Source organism: Hippocampus bargibanti, linkage group LG15, assembly GCF_051943395.1.
Source record: "Hippocampus bargibanti isolate YZ-2025 linkage group LG15, ASM5194339v1, whole genome shotgun sequence".
Taxonomy (NCBI): Eukaryota; Metazoa; Chordata; class Actinopteri; order Syngnathiformes; family Syngnathidae; genus Hippocampus; species Hippocampus bargibanti.
The window spans coordinates 5,436,399-5,461,502 of NC_142748.1; the positions used below are offsets into that span (position 1 = coordinate 5,436,399).

Below are 25,104 nucleotides of genomic sequence, written 5' to 3' on the forward strand. Positions count from 1 at the left end.
CACTACACACGGGTGTAAACATACGACAATACACGCGCACGAACAAAGCACATGCGGCAAAATGGTCGGTCAGTCGTCATCAGAGCGCCAAGTCTCTTCTAACTATACCTGCACTGGATATTATACAATAAATGCATCAATGCAAGATGGCCGTCGCTTAATGCTTGATAGCGCTGGCAGCTTTGTTGTACGGGATACGAACAGCTCACAGATTAATACAAGGCAAAATGGTTCAAAATTAGCTTTTATTTTCACGTATACAGCCCTGGTAGTGTGTGTGTGTGTGAGATATACGTTTATTCCCACATGCATCAAGTAATTAATGCGACTTCAGTCCCTTTTCTTGGCGGAATACAACAGCGCTAGCTTAGTTAATCACGACTTTTCAATTTTCAATGGCATTAAGGCGTGCGCATGGTTTCGTCCGGCGCAACTTTTGACGACACAGTGTTGTTGTGCGGTGGAGTTCAAGTATGCGTGCGGCCTCGTTGGCGCTCTTCTTTGCCAACGTGGGCCTCGTTTGAGCCGAACTTGCACGTGTGGTTAACAGTCACAAATACAAAGTGGTATAAGCCGCGATGGAAAAAAACAAACAAAAACGGGCAAATAAAAAGAAAGCTGTGAAGCACAAGCCGCAGAGTATATCATCATGTCATTGTATCCTAGCTAATACTGATAGTCCAAATGACTGAATGGATTGAAATCCGACGTCCACCGACCGGCCCACAAGTGGCGTGATGGAAGAGGAATGATAAATATTTATAATAGAATAATAGCACCATCTTTTGTCATAGATTTTTTTTTGTTGAAAAGAAATATAAAAAGCTCACACATAGAAAAAAAGGACCAGATCTATCGCTAAATGTCGTTGTATCCTAGCTTGCTAACCACTCTTCTTTTCAAACTAAACACACACACGAAACAATTTACTTAATCCTTCTAGTCTGTTTTAAACATGCACTTTGGTTAATGTACTCATCTGTTAATCCTTTGGCAAATGAACAAACAAAACAAACACAGAGGCACTTAATCAAGCGAACCAAGCTCACGTGACCGAGCAACACAAAAACTATGTACACGTATGTAAAAGTGTTACATTATAAATAGGTTTTAAACCATAGATACTATATACATCTTGAAACGGAGACGCGGTCGGTTTGCTCGGGGGCGTCGGCAAGTGGCGGCGTAATTAGGGCTGGGGGTACGGAAGGGGTGTAGATGACGTCAGTGCTACGATGGGGATGATGGCGCTCATTCTCGCTTCCTCAAGATGACATAGATGAGGCCGCTGATCAGCGCCAAGGGGAAGGCGACCCACGCCAGGATGTAGGAGTAACCAAACGCGTCCGTCTCGGCGACCCACTCTGGACTCATCACCGTGTAGATGATAGCGCCGCTCATCACAAACAAACCTGGAGTAAGTCGGCAAAACGTTAAATATAAATACCATAGCTGGGTGATAGAGAATAGACAGAATAGAAGTTATCATGTTTAAAATTTGGACAAACACGTGTGACTACCAGGCCAGTATACAATGGGGCACAGAGTATCTGGGGTCAATTTGAGGTGAACAGACTCAGCCTGTTAAACTGTCATCATTGGGTAAGAAATCTAGCCTTGGGAGGAAGGGAGTATTTGGTATACACAAGAATGCACAAGAAGATCTTATTAGCCAGGTTACGAACTAATCAGTTCTGACTACGTTCTGTTGGTTTATGGATGTTGGTGCTTGTACCAGGGGGCGACTTAGAGGGCTGTGCATGGGACATTCAGGGGAAGGGAGCGTTTTACTAATTTATCATTTTAATTTGCATGTACTATCAATAAAAAGCTTAGCAGGGGCTGCAGAGGTCGCGTGTCAGTAAAGAAGCCCGCATGAAGTGGCTTCCTGAAAACTACACCCCCTACCGGCAGTAAAAGACAATCTTGCAGTGTTCGAACCTGAACAAACATCTCTGATCCTTGGACTAAAATCACATTTCATGTCCTGCAAAAGTCGCTCTTGGGTGCTGTTTCTACTTCAACAATGCTTGTGTACTCACTGGCAAGGATCTGGAAGGTTCCGGTGATGAAGAAACGTCCGCCCTTCTGCAGAGTAAAAAGCTGGCAGAAGAACAGGATGAGCGCCAGGCAACTGAAGATGATGGACAAGATCATGAGGGCCTGCACCGCCTGGATCCACTCTAGACATAAAAAAGCAAAGGGAGACATAATCAATAACAGGCCGGTCACCGGAGACGGCAGCAGAATAATAAGCTGTAACGAGGGCAAGCAAGCAAAGAAAGAAGCTATCCGGAGCATGTTTACTTCAGGGAGATTGTAATGGATCCATAACGATGCTACTAGTCTCTCTCCTTCATGTATCCCTTTGCATCAGGACCGTCAACTAAACATCGATCCAGAGACCTCCGAGGCTGAAACAGTACAGTCCATTAACCCATTAACCAATCGGGATGCTCGGAATTTCACAGATTTCCAAACCGGACGTAAATTAAAGGACAAGAATTTCTGCGAAGACCTCCTGAGACTTTTTTTGTGGTTATAATCATGTAGTCATGATAGATTAATCCGCCAAATTCCGTGTTGCTAAGTGAAAGTGGCTTTGAAGGCAACTATACAATGACAGTGTTGTGTTTTTGTTTTCTAAACAACGTGTGTGTGTGTGCGTTAGACCATTTCCCGTTGAGCTAGATGGAATGAGATAAGCAAGGAAATCCGACACGCTCGAACTATGAGAGGCTCATCGGCCATCTCGCCACCCAGCCACGGGATTTTCATTTTTGCAAATGTTACATAATCCCGTAGACTGATAAAAATGATAGCTGGGCGGAATGTTCCATTCGTTGGCCTTTGTATACGGATGCTACGCCAGCGAGCCTTTTTCCTTCCTCAACTGTCAACGCGGGACATTTTCTCTCCCGGTGTCATAAAAACACACAAATCAATCATGCATCACTTTAAAGCCAAACAGGAAAATAGCAGTTGATAAGCCATGACATTATTTTTTTACCATAATGTTAGGCAGCTATGTTTTTGCACATTTAATAACAAAAACATTTAAACCCTCCTGTTGAAATAGTTGCATTTGAACCTATTGGAGATTTCCTCGATCGTTCATAATGCTAATATGTTAGCATGACGCAAGTTGCATATTTTAACATCCGGTAGCAATCCATGTCAGCGACGTATAGTGCCAGGCGCCATTTTTGATTGATGTGCTGTGACATATTTTTCTTGTTGGAAGTATGCGCCACTAAGAGATCGATGTTAGCATTTTTAACTCATTCACTGCCATTCCCGAATTTATTCGGGAATAGAAAATATGACGTAGAGCGCCGTTCCCAAATTTGTTCAGGTAGTGTTTTTGGTTTTTTTTTGGGTGCCATGGCCTCTGGCAATGTTTTTTCCCTTCTACAAGAGGGCAGCATTTCCCCCTTTTCCATGTTAGTCATGTTATGTCAGCTGTTGTTAAAGCGCTATATGAACCAATATGTATGTATTGCATTGCATTTTGGACAGCAGCCCTCATTTCAAGCTCATATAACTCCAGACCCATATAATTTATGAATTAACTTTTTTTCTTGATGAAAGAAGATATTCTAAGGTTTCTTACGCTACATTGAATGTTTATGTAGTCCTAAAACTCAATATTCTGTGGGTCCTGGAATTCAAGTGACAATGACAAAAACCCTGGCACTGGAGTGGACACATTTTAACACCTGTCTGGCTGTGAATGAGTTAACATCCCCATTAGAGTGCTTGAAAAGCATTAGTATGTGAACGTGACCATTGCCTATGTCACAATCTGCTTGTTTCCATGACGACCCCAAACATAAAACTGACCTCGCTTTGGTTCGTCATGTGAAAAGCCGATTAAAAAAACAGAAAATCAATTTGGATTACACAGCGTGCGATCTTGCCTCATGGTGACGCACTACACCCCTGACATCTCTACCCTGACTGCCTTTCTATCTTCCCTATCATGTGCCATTCGCGCACACGCAAACGCACACGCGTGCTTGCTTAAATAAACACAGTGCGTCATGGGGCCTCGTGAAAGCAAAGTCAAACAAACTACCTGACAAATTACACAGCCTGGACTGGGCCAGTTTGGCCCACGCTGGACCAATGACATCACTCGCATTACATTAAACCCCTCACAGGAGGAAAAAAAAATCTAAAGTTGGTACAAAATAACCTCCACTCAAATCTGGTCACATACACACACATGCTATATAAATCTGAGCCCAGCTGCTACCTCCCTAAATTGTCCTGTTGGACGCTGGAAGCTAAGACGGGACACCGTGCTCTGACACTGGGCGTGACCCGTCGTAAGCATGAGCGGCACAAACACACACACACACACACACACACACACATATATATACACACACACACAGGCATGCTTGAAATACTCCTCCGCTACCCCACCCACACATCAAAAATGGCCGGTCACTATGCTGTTTCTGCACACGGGACCTCAATATGGACATCACACCACTGACTATTTATACAGGCGGTGGCCTTTCCGACTACTACTAGCGCATTTTCTCCCTTAGATGGCGCCAGAGGGGCAAAGCCTCCCCACCACCACCCTGACACACCCTCATAATTGACAAGTCATACTGCACTGTCCTCCATAGGCGCTACTTTAGTCGTAGTGGGCAAGCAGATGAATATATTATGATGAATATGTTTTTTTAGCAATGTCATCCATAGTAAGAAAAAGTAAATTAATCAATGTGTTAGCTTTGGAGAAGACAGCCATATTGTTGTTATAATATTAATGATTATAAAATTAGACATTGTCCACGGGGCTAAAATGTTTTACTATTAATCACCATAATTCTGTAATAATAAATGTCAAGAGCCATAGAAATGTTAGCATCGGACATCAAGTCGCCGTTGATAGCACTACCGCGCCTTTATTACCGTTCACCATTATATAAATCGTTTTATTTTGCCTTCTGCATTCTCCATCGACCTTTTTTTTTCTTTTAACAATACTGTTAGTCTTCCATGATCAGTATTTACCCATCCTTCGCTCTCATCATGTCATGTCATTGCCGTCGTCCTTCATGCATACTCCTTTGCATAAATTCTTTAGAGCGCTGGCGGTTGTTAGCATTTAGCATTGCAATGCCGATCGTGTAATTGTGACAACATCCCTATTGCACTCCCACTGCCTTATTAATCATCAATGTCAATGATGATCATATTAATGATCATAATGACACATAAATCCCTTCCTGGTGGGCACTGCATTCGTTGATATGATTGCTAACCATAGTAATAATGTCTGTAAACACAATGAATCATATCAGATATCAATCATCCAGGATTGACAATGTAAATGATAATGTCAGTAATGACGTTACAGTCACTGCGAGGGCTCTCTATTGCACACCAACCGGTACTGCCATTCATCAATGGTAATGATGATGATAATCATTGTCAATATTCATCCTAATAATGCCATGAAAATAACCATTTTCATCGGCTGCTTTACGAAACCCTTCAACTCCTGATTGACGATCATCATCCTAATCCATCATATAAAACGAAGAGGACTCTGACCTCCAGTGGAGGCGCCGTCGCAACGATAGCCTCCATTGATGATGGAGCAGTTGGTCCACAGGTCCGAGGTGCCTATGTCACTCGAGGTCCACGCCTGAGGAAAGCAAAAATAAATAAATACAAATTAAAAACACCAGTAACAGATTTATTATTTATTCATTCCACCCTCCGTCCACTACCCCACAAAATGGGACTTACGCTGACTATGGTGGAGACGAAGAGGAGCACCAGAGCGGCGACGTGCAGGAGGACGATACCCAGGAGAAGCAGCAGCATCTTTGCAAAAGAAGAGTCTGGAGCAAGAAGAAAAATGAATCAGAGCGTATGTGGATGCGCGTGCGCGTTAATGTACGCGCGCGCTAAGCGGGACATGGGTGTGTCACTGCAGCAAGCTCCGGACAAGCGCTCTTGATTTTTACCCACTAAAAGCACTAACATTGCATCCAGTATCACCTTTAACAACCTTTGACACACTGAACATCACATGCAGCCATTTTTATCATCTTAATCCTGTCACAACAAGTCATTTTAAAGCACAAAGTCCATTTCCAATGCATTTTTTTAATAACAAAAGCAAGTTGTACTTACTTGGAGAAGTGAGTATTCACAACACGAAGGGGGAAAACAAAGCGGTAATTAGTTTTTGTCCAAATAACGAGCCCGAGTGGAAGGAGCGAGTGATGTCCTTAAGCGTCTGTGTGTGTTTGTGACGGAGAGCTGACAGCCGGCCGCCTCTTATAAAGTGTCTCATTATGGAAGAAACAAATCCCGCCCCCACGGCCCGGCCCCTCTCCGCATATAGACCCACTCTGCGGAAAGGCGCGTGGTTGCCTTGGTTACAAGCCCTGTGTGTTTATGGAATTACTGTTTTGCGAGTAGTAGTAGTAGGAGTAGTAGACATATGGTCTCCGGGACACTTTTTTTGGAACTTTGTTTTTAATATTTGAATAAAAATATTTAAAAAAAAGAAGAAATGCAATTTCATAATTTCCAGCTATGCTTTTATCAGTTTATAGTTTGGTAGTTCCGTAGTGTTTTGTTCTACTTGATAATAATAGCATCACATGAGATTCCAGCATGACCCCCATGATTAAAAAATGGAGAGTTGGATGGAATAATCCATTATTTGGATTGTATCAGTAGCGAACCGTCAAGGCCTGCAAAGCTTTCTCTGGTAGCCTAAAAATATCGGAATCACGGACTGATGTTAATTATATTTTGTCCATGAATTCTTCGTAAATAATTCCACATTTTCTTTCAGCATCTTTTCATTACTTTTCCCCAGTTGCGCTGCTTCCTGATGTGTTTTTTCGTAATTAAAGCATTTAACCAATCACATTTCAGCCATCATTTGTTACCCGGGTCAGAAATCTACCTGGGCACCTTCACAATCAGTTCTGCAGGCCCTGTCGCATTAAATGTGTCGATCAAACTGCAACTCAAAATGGGTGTCAACACCTTCTTGAAGGCAATGGTCAACATCAGCGATGTGATTGGGTAGTCACTAGCCAATCATAATTTGCGAGAACTGCTCTGATCACAAGCCGCTAGTGACAAGAGTTAGAATACTGTATCGGTAGCAAGCTGCATAAGCAAATTATTATTATTATTTTTTGTTTATTAACACTTTTGTCAACCCACAATGGCTGAAGGAGGACAAGAAATGGAGTTGGGTGAAGATTTCCTGTTAAAGCCATTTTCAAAACGGACTTTTCAAGAAAACATCGACATAAAGAAAGGTCAGTCAGTCATTTGCCGGCTAATGCTACCCTCTAGTGGACTTGTAGTAAATCACACCGCACTTTTTTCAGTCTGGATTGATTCAGAAGTAGCACCACTGAAGGCCTAATGATAAAACCAATTGCACACCACTGGATTGTATGATTGAATTAACTCCTTTAGTTTTGAAACATATATTTAGAAAAAAAGACAAAGTTGTCTAATGTTGTTCTATGAAGGCACCATTTTATTTGGATATAAATCACACTTGGCTCAAGGTTGTGCTGGAAAGTTGAGGGTTCGATCGTGTAACCATGTTGAAGTGTCCTTAAGCAAAATTCAGGTGGTATGGAATTAAGTTGATGTCAAGACTTGATAACAACTTTCATTTTGAACTGTACTTATGCAGTTTTGGAACTGGAAGGCGATATTACTGCGTCAATCATCTCATGGGCGTTCCATACAAGCGCCTTTGCATGACTCGGATGTAAGTTTGCAATTATAGCGCTGTAATGTTCTGATAATGCCGGCCAACCAGAGGGTCCTTTTCCACTGGACATGGCTTGTGGTTTCCATGGAAATAAGAAATATAAACATATCGTAAGCTAGGTGACTCATGGGCCATGTGAATGTGCTTCCTACTCTAGCTTGACTGTGTATAGGGTCCTCCCACTGTTTAATATGACTCATTCCTCTGTCGCCGCTTTGTGTGTGAATGTGTGTAAAAATATCCACCGGTGTTGCTCATCGCGACACAACCGGTGGAATTTCAGGAAATGTCCAAGGAGCGGTCAAAGTTGTAAATATTCCCAAATGTTTGCTGTCGGAGATCGAGTTCCTCGAGTTCCTCAGGAAGTGGTGTGCCTGCGCTTCCTGTCGCTTACTAGTAACTAAAAACAGACGGCGTGCTTATTTTCGCCGCTAAGACGTGTCAACATCAAATCTCTCAGCCATACTTGTGTCAAGATTGAGTCGAGCAAGATCCTTAAAGTGGCCGCCGACGGAGCGCTATGCAGCTCCTCTGATAGCCCGGTTAGCCGACACGGGAAGAGTGGCGAGAGAGCGAGCTTCCTCCCGGCAGTAAAACGCCTCGCCACCGCCGCCTCTCATTAAATGTTTTCCATTCCTTATATGTCCATGTTTGCACAGTCACGGTCCTTGTTGCTTGAGATCTTCAAGAGTTCCAGGGATGCATCAGAATGTTGTTCGATTTTTCATTAAAACCTGGCCAATGTGATTATGGGGAAGCCCTGAGGAGGGTGGGGGAGTATTGGTGGGGGATGCAAATCTCAGCTATCCAATATGGCTGCATTGCTTGCAGGGATGAATGTCCTTCAATTCGTTTATTGCTTGCCGAGGTCGTCATAGGCAACGCCAGAAAGGTGGGGCGGTGTGCAAATGGCATGCTAGCTTCATCCAATGAACACCATGAAATAATTGACTCTTAATTCCAACAAATTGAAAAATGTAGCAAGAATGTAACTGACCTGTAGATACCTTCTTTTTGCATCGATGCTAAGCCAACCGATATCACTTTCTTACCACACGTCAAGTTAATAATTCACAAGCTAGCACCTGAATATCGGACATACTTTGCGAGCCATCTTGACGGTCCTAAATAGAAAATCAATTGTGGTCTTTGTGCTCTGAGACAACGGAGTGGTCATAGATTCAAAATGAGTGATTGATAGAACTTGGAGACGTGAGTTTGCTTTGGTGTTGTGGTCCAAGCTAATTTGCGGTCGCTTTTCAACAGAGATTTGTTTTTACATTTTGACATCGTCACATTGTCATTTCTGGCATGGCTTTTTCACATTTTCGAAGTAACCCCACAAAGATAAAGGAAACACGTCCAGTAGTCTTATCCCAATTGTAAAACCGTTGGAAAGGGAAACCACAGGGCGCTTATCTTTTCCCCATGAGACTTCCTCGCCTCCTTTGCTTTTTCAGTATGACGCTCAAGCGGCCACTCGAGAGGCTCTTTCCACGCGATGGCCGCGCTCCAACAGCCACAGGAAGTTCCCATGATCGTTCCTAACGCTTGCCCGGAGTCTGACGAGAACCACCGCGGGAGACCGCAAGGGAGGTCCCCGTTGCATGCTAACGGCTAATCTACCAGTGAAACCACTTGATGACGAATGACAATGCTTTCTCTTCCTGTTATTTTGATGTAAAATGGGTGCTTTGGTTCTGCAGAGGGATATCAATGGCTTATTTCATTGCCTCAAGTCATCTATCACAATAACAAAATCCGATATGAATCAATATTTATTTATAAAAATAGCAGAGGGAAAACATTTCACCCAAGCAACACACTCGCTTTCCCTCTCAAGTCTCTGCCGCCGGAATGTCACGATGCAAAATAACACGCGGCCGTTAAAAATAACCCGCCAATATGTTTAGAGTGTCGCAAGGATTCCAGCGTACATTCCGCATGCACGGGAGAAGGGAGGCCCTGGTTGGGGGGTGTCAGAGAGGAGTGCCTATTTGCGTCCCACCAAAAAGGAGACGCACAGAAACACGTTTTCACTACCCCGGTTTCCTGGGAAGACTTTCTCTTGGGATTCTCTGTATTTTAGGTGCTTGGATAAGGTCCATTTGGTGCAATTTTGATCCTTTCTTGAAGTCTTTACGCTGTTTGTAGCCTCTTTGGGTTGTCAAGGGGCAAATATTTGCACATGATATCTCTGGATTGTAATCGATAGCCTGTGCTATGATCCTTTCACTTTCTGCAACTCATTTATTTTCACTTTTTTTCTGGACATTTCCAACAATACAGAGTCTTTGTGCTAACCTCAGTTGCTCGTACGCATCTATGATAGAAATGAATCACGCTCATTGCTTGGTTAGCATCGTAGCATCTAAACACATTCCATCAAAGAACTCATTTTATTTGCATTGCTCTGGAATGTTCTCGGGTGTGCATGTGCACACACTCACCTCTATTAAACACACACACACACACACCTTGAGGACACCGTGTAGGAGCCCGGTGTTGAGAGTCAAACTCGGTATTGTTTGCACAGCACGCGAACAGTAGGGCTGTAAAATATTACACCCAAAGCAAAGTGCAAGTGACACACTCATACAAATACAATGGCACCATACACATAAACACACAAGCACTCATGGCATTATCAGTTGTATCGGTGCCGTCGCTCCCTCCGGCGTCGCAAACAACGAAAACTGCACCGCAATCACGTCCGCGTGTTTGGACGTATGTCTTCTCACCTATTGATTTTCAAAGCATTAGTATGCTGCCATCGTCCGCCACCCCCGGCCTCTGCGCTGCGGGCGGTGGTGGCAATTCGATCACGGCGTGGGTCAGGCGTGGCCGATTGCGATGTCTCCCTTGGAGGCTAAATGCTGAGTCATCGTAAAAGCGACTGATAAAGATGCAGGTTATTGTGTGTGTACATGTCGGCCTTGACCATGTTGTGACTTTCAGATGAGATTAAGATGACAAATGTGAAAGGGCTGTCACTGTGTGTGTGTGTCTACAGAGGATAAACGTGCATTGCGATGCATTTGTCGTCTCCAAAATACAGTAAAGTCTCGTTATATCGATATTCAAGGGAGTCCAGAAAAATATCGATATAACCGGGACTATCGATATATCCGACCCTGTTTGCATGTGATTTTCTCCGTGCGTGCATAGAAATAGTATCGCTATAACCGGGACTATCGATATATCCGATATCGATATAACGAGACTTTACTGTAGATGGACGCGTCTGGAAATGTGCTCATCCCGTCATTGTGGAGAGACACTACCAAGGCTCGTAACGGTGGCGCCGGTTGTCAACAAACATCAAATTGTACGCGATGAATGATTTGACGCCATAGTGTCAAGTAGTTGTTAGCGCTAGCAATATAAGTAGTGGGATTTAAAAGGTTTATCAATCTAATCATTTATAGACTAAATATGTCATCCCATTTTTTTTTTACTTACATGGCGATGCTATTAACTCATTCAATGCCAGATGATGTGCAAAAATGTGTTCAATCCAGTGCCAGGGTTTTTGTCATTGTCACTTGAATTCCAGGTGACACTGAATATTGAGTTTTAGGACTACATACAGTAAACATTCAATACAGCCTTAGAAACCTTAGACACTCCTCCTTCGTCAGAAAAAAATAATTAATTCCTAAATTATACGGGTCTGGAGTTATATGAGCTTGAAATGAGGGCGGCTGTCCAAAATACAATGCAATACATACTTATTGGTTTATATAGCGCTTTAACAACAGCTGAAGCTGGAACAAAGCGCTAACTTGGAAAAAAAAGGAAATGCTGCCCCCTTGTGGAAGGGGAAAACATTGCTGGAGGTCTGGCCAACGCTTTATCGGCACCCAAGCAAGACAAAACAAAACCCAAACTAATTCGGAAACGGCGCTCTATGTCATATTTTCAATTCCCGAATAAATTTGTGAATGTTTGTGAATGAGTTAAAATAGCATTGGTAGCAAAAGAAATGTGACCAACACTAAATTGTGCGTCATTTTTGCGTTTTTTTTTTTCTCTTTGTGACATCGCAACATTCGTTTCCATGGCGACAGCAAAAGCCAAACCCCTTTAAAAATTATGTCAATCACATTGTCATCATCGATCGAAGCATGAGGAAAAAGTGAGGCGTTCATCTTACTTAGGGAATTTGTTGTGCTTTTGGTTTGACTCGGAAATGTCAGGCTGTTGGTTGCCGTGGCGACATATTCTCAAAACGGAAAATGATTCAATCGGTTTTGTTTTGTTCAGAAGTCACCGTGTCTTCCTCACTAAAATACGCAAGTACTGCGCCGACAAGTACAATTTGTCCAAAAAGTAAATAAAATGTATTCAACAGCGCCTGATTATTTCTCTTGTTGGAGTGAGACTCGTTTTAAATAATAATAATGGATAAACATTCGCATTTTCTTTCTTTGTTTTCATGACAGTCCAGAAAAACACCCCAACAATGTGAAGCCACTTGTTTTGTTTTCACACAATCACCCCGCACGCCTTATAAGTCGTTCAAAGTGGTCGACTCGTATCGTTCAAGTGTATCCGGTGAGTCGCGGTACACTGGGGAAGGTCTTGCGTATACTCATGCACTTCTCCTGGTCCAGGAAAAGCGAATTGGCCTTGATTGAGAGGTCGTGCTCCAGAGTCACTTTGGTCCTCTGCAGGGACTGCAGGCTACCCTTGGCCTCAAGCAGCCTCTCCTGCAACTTGCGGATAGTGTCTTCAATCTCTCGAACCTCTTCCACTAGCCTGGGCATGGAAGGCGGGTGTTAGAATATGGCCAGAGGAAAGTAAATTAAAAAAAAAGTGGCAAACCCACCTGTAATGCGGGTTATCTCTGCAGAGCTCCACGTTGGGGCGGCGGGTGCGTTCCTCCAATCTGGTCTGGGCCACCTTGAGCGGGTTTTCTTTGTCTCGTAAGGCTTTCTGCAGGGACTCTATGAGCATCTCAGTCTGGAAAATCTCTTGCAGGTTCTGCGTCATGGCGACAGAAAGGAGATAAACGGCTAACAACAAAGCGCTGCCGTGTGCTGCTTTTGGAATGTGTGGGGATGATGTTTCTTGTTGTCTAAATATACTTCATGGTGCAACCCGTTTGTCTGTTTTCTGAATATAAAGTCATATTTTTTTTCATTCAACCACACATCGAAATTTAGTTATTTGACTACCTATTGACTATTTTTGTGACTGTCATTTTTTAAAGGGTTTGTTTTTACCTGTAACGGAAATGTAACATTTCTACTGTAAACAAAAGAAACATAAAATAAGTACATAAAAAATATAATAAAATGAATAAATGAATGAATGAATAAATAAATAAATAGGTAAATCAATAGGTAATAATCAAATAGCTAAATAGGTAAATAAATAAACAAACAAATACATAATCTCATCTCATCTCATTTTCCGTACCGCTTATTCCTCATTAGGGTCGCGGGGCAAATACATAATTAAAATGGTAAATAAATATTTAAATAAATACTTAAATAACTTGGAAAATAGATAAATAAATAAATTAATAAATTAATAAATAAATAGGTAAATAACTACATAAATAGGTAAATAACTAAATAAATAGGTAAATAATAAATAGGTAAATAACTAAATAAATAAATACATACATAAATAAATACGTAAATAGGTAAATAACTAACTAAATAAATAGGTAAATAATAAATAGGTAAATAAATACATCAATAGGTAAATACATAAATAAGTACATCCATTTAAAATAGATAAATGAATTAATTAATACATTAATCAAATGTAACATTTATTAAAAATAAAAAAAATAAAAAATAAAATTTATATGCAATGTAAAGCCGTGTATTTTTTACAATAAGTACACCCATTTTTACAAGTGTAACATTTTTTTTCTTAAACGTGGATATTGATTGAAGGCTATGATATTTACGTTACTTGCACATCTGGTTACCGCTGCTCATCCGCAGAAAAACATTATCCTGTGACTTTAAAGTGTCCTTGAGAGTTTTGAAAGGCGCTTATCAATTAAATGTATTTTTATTATTGTTACATGCTCCATAGATATGAACCTCTGACCCCAATGATCCAATGATTTTAGTGTAGAACTGGCGCCCTCGTCAATCACTAAATGACAGAAAACGAGCGAGATTGCAATGTGGACCTTGCCGAGGTGCGCCTGTAAGCTGTTTCGGGCGTCGGCCGTCTGTGCTACACGGCTGGTGAAGGACACGTTGACGTTGTTGAACTGACTCCACATTTCGCTGGAGGTGCTGCCGAGCAGCGCTTCAATGTCGTCGCGCAGTTTGCGGGAAGCGGCGCGCTGGCCCTGCGAGCGCAGCACATTGTCGTCGGTGTACTTGGACCACGACTCGGGCAGTGAGACCCTGCGTCCAGATAAAAGCGATATGTTGACAATCTTGGAATCAAAGTGGTTTTCATTCAGCTCAACTCACGAGGGCTCGAGTCTTTCAACGCCACGGAAGAATCCGATGCCGTCTGACGTGTTCCTCAGGTGATGGCAGCGGTCGTCTATCCTCTGCGCCGCCACTTTGTCGCTCAGGTCTCGTTCCAGCTCGTGCTGCGCCGCACGGTTCGACCTGTTTCACATGCGATAAACCGACAAATATCAAGACAAATTGACACGTGATTGCCCTTCCGTTGCACCCGCCACCACGAGACTCACGCCAGTTGGGCTGCGGCTCTCTCCAGATGTTGCTTCATTCTTGTCTGGCAGGATTTTATGACTTCCACTTCCTGTTTGAATCCATTTACTTCTGTCATTAGATTTTATTATTTTATTTCTTTCCATCATTTTTCACCTTGATCAGATCTTTCTCGACGTCGTCGTGGACCAGGTCGATGGCCATGCGCTTGTCGCGGTGGTACATACATTCCTGGGATACCTGGTGAAAAGTTTACATGCATTGATGCTAACGTACTTATTAGCCTTTGACAACAAATACACAAACTAGTCATATAGTCTGGCTCAGGGGTGCTCACACTTTTTCAGCATGGGAGCTACTGTACTTATGAAATAACCAAGTCAAAATGAACTACCTGTTATACATGTCTTTAAACTCAACTTTATTTGTATAGTCATGACAATGCAACATCACCTTGTCATGTGATCTACCAATAGTACCTTGGAGATCTGAACTGGTAGATTGCAATCTCGGTATTGAGCACCCCTGGTCTGGCAAAGTGTGTCCAAAACAGACCCAAAAAAATGGTCCAGAGAATCTCGATAGTCAAACCTCACCTGAAGAGGCCGCTCAGTCTCAGCCAAGGCCCTTTCCAGCCTCCGCTTGACCTCAGCCAATGCCACGGTCTCTCCCGCCACGTTGTCCACCTCATGGCTCAACTCCGATCGCCAAAAGGCAATGTCGTTGAGGCGCTCGCCGATACCCTTACTGGTATTCTCCTGCATGCGCCGCGTTAGCTGCTCCTTGTCCTGGATCAGGCGCATTGTGTCACGCCGCAGACGCTCAGCGCTGTTTCGAGACGCCTCCGACTGCCGGTAGTTGACCTGGTTGGACTTGAACCAATCGTCAGGCGTGTAACGGGTGCTCAGTATACTCCGGTTTGATGAGGGGAACATGGTGTTTGTGCGGATGAGATCCGGGATGCTTTGTTGCAAAGCTGGGATGGCGCCATCGTTCTTGTAGTTGCTGCCGGTTCTCCATTGGTTGGTGTTGTGGACGTGCGTGTTTCGGTAGCTGGACGCCATGGTGGAGATGGCGGGCAGGAAGTGGGAGGTCTTGGGTCGCGCGTCTAATTCTGTCATCTCCATGCTTAAAAATCTACACCAGAAGTTAAAGGTTCCCTTTCTCTGTGTCCCTCACCTGCGAATGAGAACGAGTCCTCCGCAAGGTGATGGCGCATGCATAATACATTAAGGGATTCTAAGTAAGTCATTCATCGGCCAGGCCAGCCAATGGCAGCGGCAAGCGACCCCGGTCCAAGATTTCTGTTGACACAATGTTGGTTGCCGTGGGATACCGCCGCCCTCCCCAGCAGGCCGCGTTCATGCTGAGCAGGTGCTTTTACTTTGTCAATACAAGAAGCCGAATGGTCCCCCTGAGTGTAAAATGACCCAACGGCCTTGCACTTGAAAAAGCTACAGTACACTGTAGTATAAACTGGGATCGGAATGCAGTTTATACAACATGCACTCCGTGTACATGACGTGTAGTATGTCCTGCGTGAACACCAAAATTTGGCTCCTGGAACTTAGGATGGCAAGTGAATTTATTTAATAACATTATATTGAAGGGGAGCATCATTATTTTTTATTAAAATAACTCACCACACCCTTGCCTAGCCATATTTTTGATTTTACATCATAGAAGAATATTTTTCTTCTTATTATTATTATTATTGTTATTAGTGTTGTCGTTGGTATTATTAGTTGCTGTTATTGTTATTATTATTATTATAGTTGTTGTTATTACTACTCCGACTACTACTACGACTACTACTACTACTATTACTATTATTATTATTTTGTAGTTATGTTTTAATGAGAAGATACTTACATTTATAGCAGCTACCACCATTTTTTTAGATTTCACATCAGACATTTGTTTCTGTTTTTAAAAAAAAGACTTATTTTGACTTGAATTTATTTTTAAATAAATGCTGATATTTGACCCCCTAAATAATCAAATGTTCGGGAGGGTAGGCACATTTTCTGATTGTAGAAGGCAGCAATCATTTGTTAAACCACCCGTTTTGAGATCATGATTGATTTTGATTTGATCGCTTTTTTTATTGTAAAAAAATAATAACATTAATTGCTAATAGCTGCCAAAAGCAAGGCTTAATGCATAGCCAAAATGTCAATTTTCGCATTGTACAACATTAGAGATTTGACAAAACAAAAAAAATACACTAATAATACATGTATTTTTACGTTAAATGGGCTGACAGGCAATCTGAGCTGGCAAGCAAAGAAGCGGGCTGTCAGTTTAGATTACACTCAGCAGTTGAATAATTGATGTGGCAGGAAAAAGGACACACAATCATAATCTGTGTAGAGTTACACGTCAATGTTGGAAATGGGGATCGTTTACACCAATGTCTTATTGGGAGCTTTTGTAACACAAACTCTCGAAAATTTTACACCTTTGGGCTGCATTATATGGGGGAAAAAAATGTGCGCCTCTGCCTTTGTAGTCCCAGTAAGTGTCGACCAAAGTGTTGTTTGTTCACAACATTTAGTCCATTTATATAGTTGTGTTTTTTAATTTTCGGGCCGTTGCTCAAGCACCCCATTTTCATAAACACGGCAGCTTGTTTTTAGACTGGAATGAAAAGTCTCAGCATCGCTTAACATGGCAAGGTTAATGAAGCCCCAACATGCGCAGAGAGCCTGTCCTACCATGCCCTCACAGACTATAAATATAACGCCATCCAAATAACGTTAGGAGTAAGCCATGAAATTCCTCCTGTGAGTGGAATAGTCGTTGGATAACGCCACAGAAGTGTGTGTGTGTTCTTCAACCAATGCCAAGCACAGCAAATCAAACATGCTACATGATTCCCGGTAGATGTGTGTGATGCGGGTGCATTCTCAAAGTTTTGTGCAACGACTCAAGCTCATTATAGGATGGAAAGAAGCTTCTTGTTTGAAGCCCCAAAAAGATACGCCTCAGCAATGAGCACCATTGGGCTAACAATGTCGTGGGTCTTTCAAATCAGGCATGCTGGCGCATTGGCACAGCAAGTGATTTAAACAAACAAATAAATAAACAAATAAACGAATAAATGAATAAAAAAAAAAACAAATAATTGAATAAATACAGTAATTAATGCATTAATAACTAAATAAATACATCAATACAAAATAATTAATACATACAAATGCATATTCTGATTCTGATCTGATTCTGATATAAATAAATACACAAATAAACACACAAATAAATAAATTCATCAATAAATATACAGATAAATAAATACATGCAAAAATACATGCAAAAATACATGCAAAAATACATGCGTAAATACATGTGTAAATATATGCGTAAATACATGCAGAAATACATGCAGAAATACATACATGAATCAATCAATAAATCAATCAATCAACTAGAGTTATTAAACAAATAAAAACTAAATAAAGAACAAAATAAATTAAATACATAAATACATCATTGAATGTTACATAAATAACAAATAAATGAATAAAATAATACCGTGATTAATTAATTAATTAATTAAATACATTAAAATTGAAAAATACATAATGATAAATATTATAAATAAAAACACAAATGAATACATAAATACACAAATAAATACATCGAGACATTAATAAAGAAACACAGAAATGAATACACAAATAAATGCATGAATAAATAAATAAATAAATAAAATGTTAGAGGGTCATGTTAGTATCTGGACAGTATAAATAAAATAATTAAAACATTAATACATTAAAAAATACATAATAATATATATAATAAATATAATAAATAGACACAAATGAATAAATAAATACACAAATAAATGAATAGAGACATTAGTATATCAACACAGAAATGAATACACAAATAAATACACTAATAAATGAATGCATGAATAAATAAATAAATAAAATGTCAGAGGTTCATATGTTAGTGTCTGGACAGTGCCCGCATACCCCCCCCCCCCCAACCCCCACCCTTGCATGGTTGCGGCCTCTCCTCCGCTCTGTTGCGCTTCGACACAGTGCCTCCGATGGAATGTGATGACCACGGAGCGGACAAAGCCCACCATTCATGGCCCCTCGGCCCACTCTGGATGCCCGCAACTGAGGAGCCTTGATTTCATAGCCAGGAGGGAGGGCGTGCGGGACAGGGGACGCTTGTGTCCGCCCCAATGTAACTCATTCTGAAGCATCAAATACACCCTTGAAGTTGTTTCAGGCGATTGGGGAAAGAAGGGCTTTTTAAACAACATGGCTGTCCGTCTACTTCCTGTCAAGCGTATCCAGTGCGGAAGCATAATAGATGCTGTGCCGTTGCCATGCGACCGGTTCTAAATATGTTAGTGGTTGCTCCATTGGCCAGGCCACATCTACACTTCTGGTGGGTGTTGTGAACACGCATAATCATGGAAAATTCCCAAATTTGATTTTTCGTGTTTGGGTGCCAATCAAGCGCTGGCCATGGCCTCTGATAATGTTATTTTCCTTTCCAAAGAGGGCAGGATTTCCCTTTTTTCCATGTTAAAGACCAATATGTATGTATTGCATTGCATTTTGAACAGCCGCCCTCATTTCAAGCTCACATAAGTCCAGACCCATATAATTTAGGAATTAACTCTTTTTTTCCTGATGAAAGAAGAGAGACTAAAGCAGCGGTGGCAAAGTCATTTTTTGCCGCGGGCCACATTGTAGTTATGGTTTCCTCTCGAGGGCCGTTATAAATTTGGGGAAGCCATTGGAATGTTTAATCCCCTCCACATATAACATGTAGAGCGCACAACAAAATAATGAATAACTAGTTTTCAAATCTGAAGTCAAGAATAATGACTGCTATTGTGGTTCACATCCAACAATATGAAATTTTGGTTAAGATTTTAGCAAGCATCATGGAATTTCACAAGTTTGATTTGCTTTCGCGGGCCGAAAACAATTATGCGAGGGGCTGGATTTGGCCCCCGGGCCTTTACTTTGACACCTGTGTCTTATGTGAACCAATATGTATGTATTGCATTGCAATTTGGACCTCATTTCAAGCTCATATAACTCCAGACCCATCTAATTTAGGAAATAACTATTGTTTTTCTGATGAAAGATGCGAGTCCAAGGTTTCTTACATTGCATTGAATGTTTATGTAGTTGTAAAACACAAAATATTCTGTGGGTCCTGGAATTCAAGCGACAATGACAAAAACCCTGGCATTGGAGTGGACACTTTTGCATTTCTGGCAGTGTCCCTTTCAGTATTTGGGACTGAAAGGAACAACAAAACGGAACTGAGGACCAAGATGGACACTTCCACTACAAATGCAGTTTTCCAACCGGAAGCCATTTTGGTTTATTTTGAAAATTCCAACGTCCTGCTGGTTCCTTTTTGACACTTTTGTAATATCGCCATCTTTGGTTTTTTTATCCCCAGCTTCAGTTAAGCTACAAAATAGTTAATTCCATCCTGAACAACATATTGTGAAGCCTCACTTTATTCAGAAAGGACATGGAGGTGATTGAAAGTGGCGAGGAACAAAAAAAAGCAGAGTGAAAGATTTAGTATGGAGCAGATTCACATCCGAGCATTGCCCGTCGCCGGGCAACCACTGGGGCGAAGTGGCCGAGCACAAACTGCGGTGGGGGTCTCTATGAGAATGGCGTCCCTTGAACTCGTTATTTGTTTTTACACTTTTGGATTTCTATGAATTTGGTGTATTAATTTTTAGCCTATTCTTTCCTCTCCACCTAAAATAGAGATTTTAGCTTGTATTAATTCATCACATTCAATTATTTGATGATACAGTAAAAATATTTGTACATTTTAATTCATGCCATTAAAAAGCGGCGGGTCATATTTTTCCGTAGCAAAACATGACAGCAAAATTAATATAGCTTGCTAGCCTCTTTTGCTATCTTAAAATAATAATAAAAAAAAAAAAGATTTGTTGTCGGAATGCGTATCTTTAACGCAGCTCACTGTCCACTTGGATAGTTTTTGAAAAAAGCGCAACCTGAGCGCTACAACCCCCCCCCCCATACAAACAGCTGCTCTCAACGCATTCTCGCCCGACTTGTGAGCAATCTGCACGCGTGCGATGCTAAAGGTCAAAGGGCACGCTGGAAGGTGTCGGATGCGCCGCCAAGCACGGGAGACACACCCTTGAATGTCATTTCGCGGCTTCTGATCCTACATCCAAATAGACACTTTTTAGCCGCGCCGGCTAAATTCCTTCGTCCTCGCGAACAAAAGCGAGAGGGGCGGGAGATTCAGATGCGGCGCTTCTGCATGAAGCGGAGGAGAGGCATTTTTTACCCCAAACTAAAGCCTTTTTTGTTTTCTTCAGGCATTTTCCAACCCCTGCGCCTGAACCTCCCCCACTGAGAGCATGCCGGCCACCCAGCACAAGTGCTCAACTTGTCCTTCTGCTTGCCCAATTTAGGACCCGAGTAGAACGAGGTCTTTGTCCAAGTGTTCATGGTCTGTACACCAAACCCGTCTAGTCCACATCATGGACATCATAATTTTAAGGTGTTAGAATTGCCTTGTAATTGTCCACGGTCGTGAATGTAAGTGGGAATGATTATGTTCCCTGAAATTAGCCGGGCAATGCAGTCCTAAATGAAAAGGTTGTATTTAGTCTGCCAGGCATTGATTGTGTCAGGTGCATAAGCCATGTGAGCGGTCCGTGCGTGTGTGTATCAAGATGGCACACAGCAGCTGGGAATGCCCCGTTGACCTCCAAGCGACTCTGCCAAGGTCAGCGAGGAAGTTTAAACCTCGAAAATGGCAACAATCACGATCCAAGCATGTGTCATCAATTTCCGGGTAAGTCATTCTACGGCTAAATGTTAAGAAATGTGACAGGTCCCACCCGCCGCCGCTCTGGGAAAATACTCTTGTCTGTCATCTACCCAGCTGCGCTCGTTTCACAGGGCGACCACCCAAAGACCCCATGTCACGCGGCCGATCCGAGCCCGACTTGGAAGCGTCGGGCCTCTTCAGCGCCAACCCGCCAACCACAAGCGAAGCCCCGGCAGCCCCGCAGGAGCTTGGAAACTCATCAGCCAAAACATTAGGTACTCTAAGCAAGAGCAACCAGGTCTCAGCTGGCACTCTGCTGGCTAAATCAGAATGTAAATAATTTTTTTTTAAAAATACAATAAAATAAAAAGTATTTATAATGTATAATATTATATATAATATGCAATTAATGTTATATATATATATATATATATATATATATATATATATATATATATATATATATATATATATATATATATATATAAAATACAGTATATAGTGTCCTTGAGAGCTTTCAAAGGTGATTAAAATGTAATGTATTCTTCTTCTTCTTCTTATTATTATTATTATTATTAATAATAATAATATTAATATTATAAAAAATACAAAAAGAAAAAATATAGATGTATGTTTTTTTTCTGTAGTCAAATATATATAGGTGATGCATCACTAGAAACAATGGAAGTGCATAAATAAACAAAACTAAACAAAAAAATACATATAATACAATGTATATTTAGTACAATATGTATTATACAATATATATGAAAAGAAAAACAACGAAAAAATACATAGTTTTTTCTTTTTTTCCGTAATGTCTTATACAATATATACAATACAATATATACCAAAAAATATATATATACAGTATATATATATATATATATATATATATATATATATATATATATATATATATATATATATATATATATATATATATATATATATATTGTTTTGTTTTCAAATAATGAACACAGTGCAGTTGCAAATAAATAAATAACAGTTTAGTGTCTCTATAAGGGGAAAGTGAAGCGGAGTGATTTTATAGCTAATACATCAAGCCAGACACGGATTTTACGACCTCATTTCTTCCACCGCTTCAGGGGAGCTGCCGCCATCTTTGCACTTAATTGTCCCGCCAGCGCCACAAGCCTGCCTCTGTGCACTTGTCCGCCTCGCATTCTCCGAGGCGCGGGCGGGATGGATCAGTCGGTGTGACGTCAGCGTTGCAGATGGGAGTGTGTTGGTAGAAAATCCGCCAAAGATGAGCGAAGAACTCATTCAAGGACGATAAGAAATGGGAGCACCCTAACGCCCACTGTTGGTTGCAGGCGGAACTTGTACCGAGAGTGCTGCTCCTGCGACATAGGCCGACATTGTCCCGGGTCACGTGATGTCGCTGTAAATGATTTCAAAGGAGCGCCATTGTTCCATTCATTCATTTTTTACTACGTCTGCAATTGAGACAGTCACCGGTGGGAAGACTTTTATGAGACGATCGTTTCCTTTCCGATTTGAAGAGCTTTGAATTTACAAGGTTGGCATCCGTCATAGGGCCAGGTTACGAGGTGGACCCACTTTGGGCGATGTTTGTTTCGCGTTTCAACCTCAAGGTGTTCTCCTTGTGTTTCGTTAAAAAAAATGTGATGTGAATTTCAGTCGACAGCAGAAGGCGCTATTTACCAAAATGTCTTTTGCCGCAATGCACGAGCGCAATGAATGGCCTTTAAAGGACAGCCGACGTCACTTTTTTGTTTCCTAACTGACATCAGAAAAACGTTTGGTAGCATCTAAAATACCCAAAACGCGCAGTATGATATTTTTAGTCAAAACGCAAATAAAAATGACTTAAAGTACTTCAATTTTTGTTCAATTTTTGTTTTTCAGCATTTTTGACCACGACATTCATCAAGGAGGAGACTGTGCTGAGCGGTTGCGCCTTTTCGGCAGCATGAATATTCCAGTACTGTTTTTGAATGGGAGGAATGTCGGTGCCATTCCACTGTCATCGCTGGACATCACTGGGGCCATTGTGCTTTTTTTGCGCCTGTAATGGGCAGCATCTTCACAGCCCCGCTTTGTTTAGCGGAAAGGTCAGTGCTGTTGGACAGTCTGCGGCTGGATGGATGCATGGCTTGAGGAACCCGCGATAAGAAGAAAGGAGCGTCAGCGCAGAGCGCCGATGCGTATGTGGAGCTGTTGCGGCTAGGAATTCAAGCAGATTTATGTGGAACAGGAGATGTGAGACAATCTCTTTTCATCAATGGATGCTACAGCTGCGCGTTTGCTTTCAACATTTAGCTTGTAGTCGACGTGCACATTCCACCATGATGTCCCTGATCCACTGGTGGAAGACGCTTTGATCCCTCCTCTTTCATCTAGAACTGCTTCATGTCATCACAAAGAGGGTACAGCAAGTCCTGAAGAATGAATGTCTCTCTGTGTCTTTGTTTTGTCATAGTGTCTCAATGCTGTCATATTATTTGTTATTTAGTTTTTTTTGTTCTTTTGACTTCAAGACGGCGCCGCGAGAGTGGCTGCCTTTCCAGCAGCTCATGTATTTTGTTTTTCTACTTTCATTCCTTTCATCACTTTGCTGCTGTGAAATGTAAATTTCTCCACTGTGAGACTAATAAAGGCATATCCAATCCAATCCAATCCAATTTGAAACCGGAAGTGGCCAGTTTCAGAAGGTCCTTGTTCGTGGAGTCATGGCGATACGTCTTGCCTTGCACGAGAATCAAAATAATGGCTTCAGATTCGGAGAAGATGCTTTCTTGTTACGCATCCAGTTATGAATATGATTCAAATAGTTCTGAAGAGGAAAGCATAAATATTTGCAATTGTTTAAAGAATTTATTCCGTGTCATTTTGAGGCATCAGGGGTGGGAAACGTCGCACCCAAAAAGAGGCAGAAAATGGCGACAAAGCCGTCCGTGTAAGGAATTAATCAGCCCGTTTCCACAGGCTGATTAATTCCTTACATGGAGCTTTGTCGCCCTCTTCTGCCTCTTTTTGGTCCTACACGACATTTTAAGACCAAAGTACAGCAAAATGCATTGACGTGATGGTAGGTCTGCTAATATGTGTCCTTTTTTTTCGGTCAGGGGCGTTCCTTCAGTGACGTCACGTACGGACTCGTCACCAACTCAAAAACAAGACTTCCGGAGTATTCAGCGCAAGTCTTAAAACGTAAAATATAGCTATAGGCGGTCGAATCTTTGTAAAATACGCTCAGTAAAAGTCATTTGAAGCCATTTTACAAATTATGGACACAACTTGTCCGGCAACGTCGGTTGTCCTTTAAGGTCCGCGGGCGAAGGTCTTGTCACTCGTTTGGGACGATTGTGTGAAAGTGATATTAGCATAGGCATGAGTAAAGGAATGCCGCAGCTCCTTTCACTTGCTCACTTGTGACAAGACCCGGAGCATCCCAAGCATGTCAGCTCGGATGGGCTTGCACTTTATAAATACTCCCCCCTAACTCCCTTTAAACATGTCTGACATTCTTTGTGTGTGCTCGTGCACGCGTTTTTATTTATTTATTTTTACAACCATTGCATTCCAGCTATGATATGTGGAGAAATTATCATGGCCGCTCTACAAATATCTGTTAAATGACTCCGTACATGTCTCATTTGTTTATTTTGTTTTTATTATTTATTTATTTGTTTGTTTGTTTGTTTATTTACTTTAGGCTAGAGTCTTTAGGTCCACCATGGACTTGTCTGCAGACCACTGCAGGTCAACATATGGTTGGCATTCTTACCAATAGACAATGTAGTCTTCAGTCAACCGAACAAACTTGATTTGAAAGCAGTAGCAGGCCGTGCATGTCAC

The 25,104-nt window shown here is 41.5% G+C and overlaps 2 protein-coding genes and 1 long non-coding RNA gene across 5 annotated transcripts in view; 1 reads left to right on the plus strand and 2 right to left on the minus strand.

The window, feature by feature from the left end:
* LOC148887231 (uncharacterized) overlaps positions 1-23,906 on the plus strand; it is a 70,357-nt gene extending 46,451 nt beyond the window's left edge. The window contains exons 3-5 of one of the 3 annotated variants that reach the window (XR_016117605.1): positions 20,801-21,282; positions 21,373-21,533; positions 23,152-23,906. This is a non-coding gene — a long non-coding RNA (uncharacterized LOC148887231). Of the gene's footprint in view, positions 1-20,800; positions 21,534-23,151 lie in introns of all 3 variants that reach the window. The other 2 variants (XR_016117603.1, XR_016117602.1) reach the window with 2 other exon arrangements.
* Positions 228-6,304, minus strand: pmp22b (peripheral myelin protein 22b). Its single transcript, XM_089015932.1, has 5 exons — positions 6,166-6,304; positions 5,776-5,870; positions 5,578-5,671; positions 2,043-2,183; positions 228-1,412 (listed from the first exon to the last, which is right to left on the minus strand). The coding sequence occupies exons 2-5, from the start codon at positions 5,851-5,853 to the stop codon at positions 1,252-1,254; spliced, it is 474 nt and encodes a 157-aa protein (XP_088872058.1). The 5' UTR covers positions 5,854-5,870; positions 6,166-6,304; the 3' UTR covers positions 228-1,251.
* tekt3 (tektin 3) lies at positions 11,480-15,707 on the minus strand. The gene is made up of 7 exons (XM_089015714.1): positions 15,042-15,707; positions 14,602-14,685; positions 14,466-14,536; positions 14,236-14,379; positions 13,944-14,166; positions 12,618-12,772; positions 11,480-12,547 (listed from the first exon to the last, which is right to left on the minus strand). The coding sequence occupies exons 1-7, from the start codon at positions 15,570-15,572 to the stop codon at positions 12,331-12,333; spliced, it is 1,425 nt and encodes a 474-aa protein (XP_088871840.1). The 5' UTR covers positions 15,573-15,707; the 3' UTR covers positions 11,480-12,330.
* Positions 23,907-25,104: the final 1,198 nt, after the last annotated feature.

What these genes read in the sequence shown, in the direction of transcription:
- pmp22b (XM_089015932.1), bottom strand. Translation starts at nt 5,853, where the DNA reads ATGCTGCTGCTTCTCCTGGGTATCGTCCTCCTGCACGTCGCCGCTCTG. An exon ending in TCGTCTCCACCATAGTCAGC is followed by an intron (nt 5,672 to 5,775) that starts GTAAGTCCCATT and finishes TGCTTTCCTCAG; the next exon opens with GCGTGGACCTCGAGTGACAT. An exon ending in CGACGGCGCCTCCACTGGAG is followed by an intron (nt 2,184 to 5,577) that starts GTCAGAGTCCTC and finishes TTTTATGTCTAG; the next exon opens with AGTGGATCCAGGCGGTGCAG.
- tekt3 (XM_089015714.1), bottom strand. Translation starts at nt 15,572, where the DNA reads ATGGAGATGACAGAATTAGACGCGCGACCCAAGACCTCCCACTTCCTG. An exon ending in AGAGCCGCAGCCCAACTGGC is followed by an intron (nt 14,380 to 14,465) that starts GTGAGTCTCGTG and finishes CATGTGAAACAG; the next exon opens with GTCGAACCGTGCGGCGCAGC. An exon ending in GTTGAAAGACTCGAGCCCTC is followed by an intron (nt 14,167 to 14,235) that starts GTGAGTTGAGCT and finishes ATCTGGACGCAG; the next exon opens with GGTCTCACTGCCCGAGTCGT.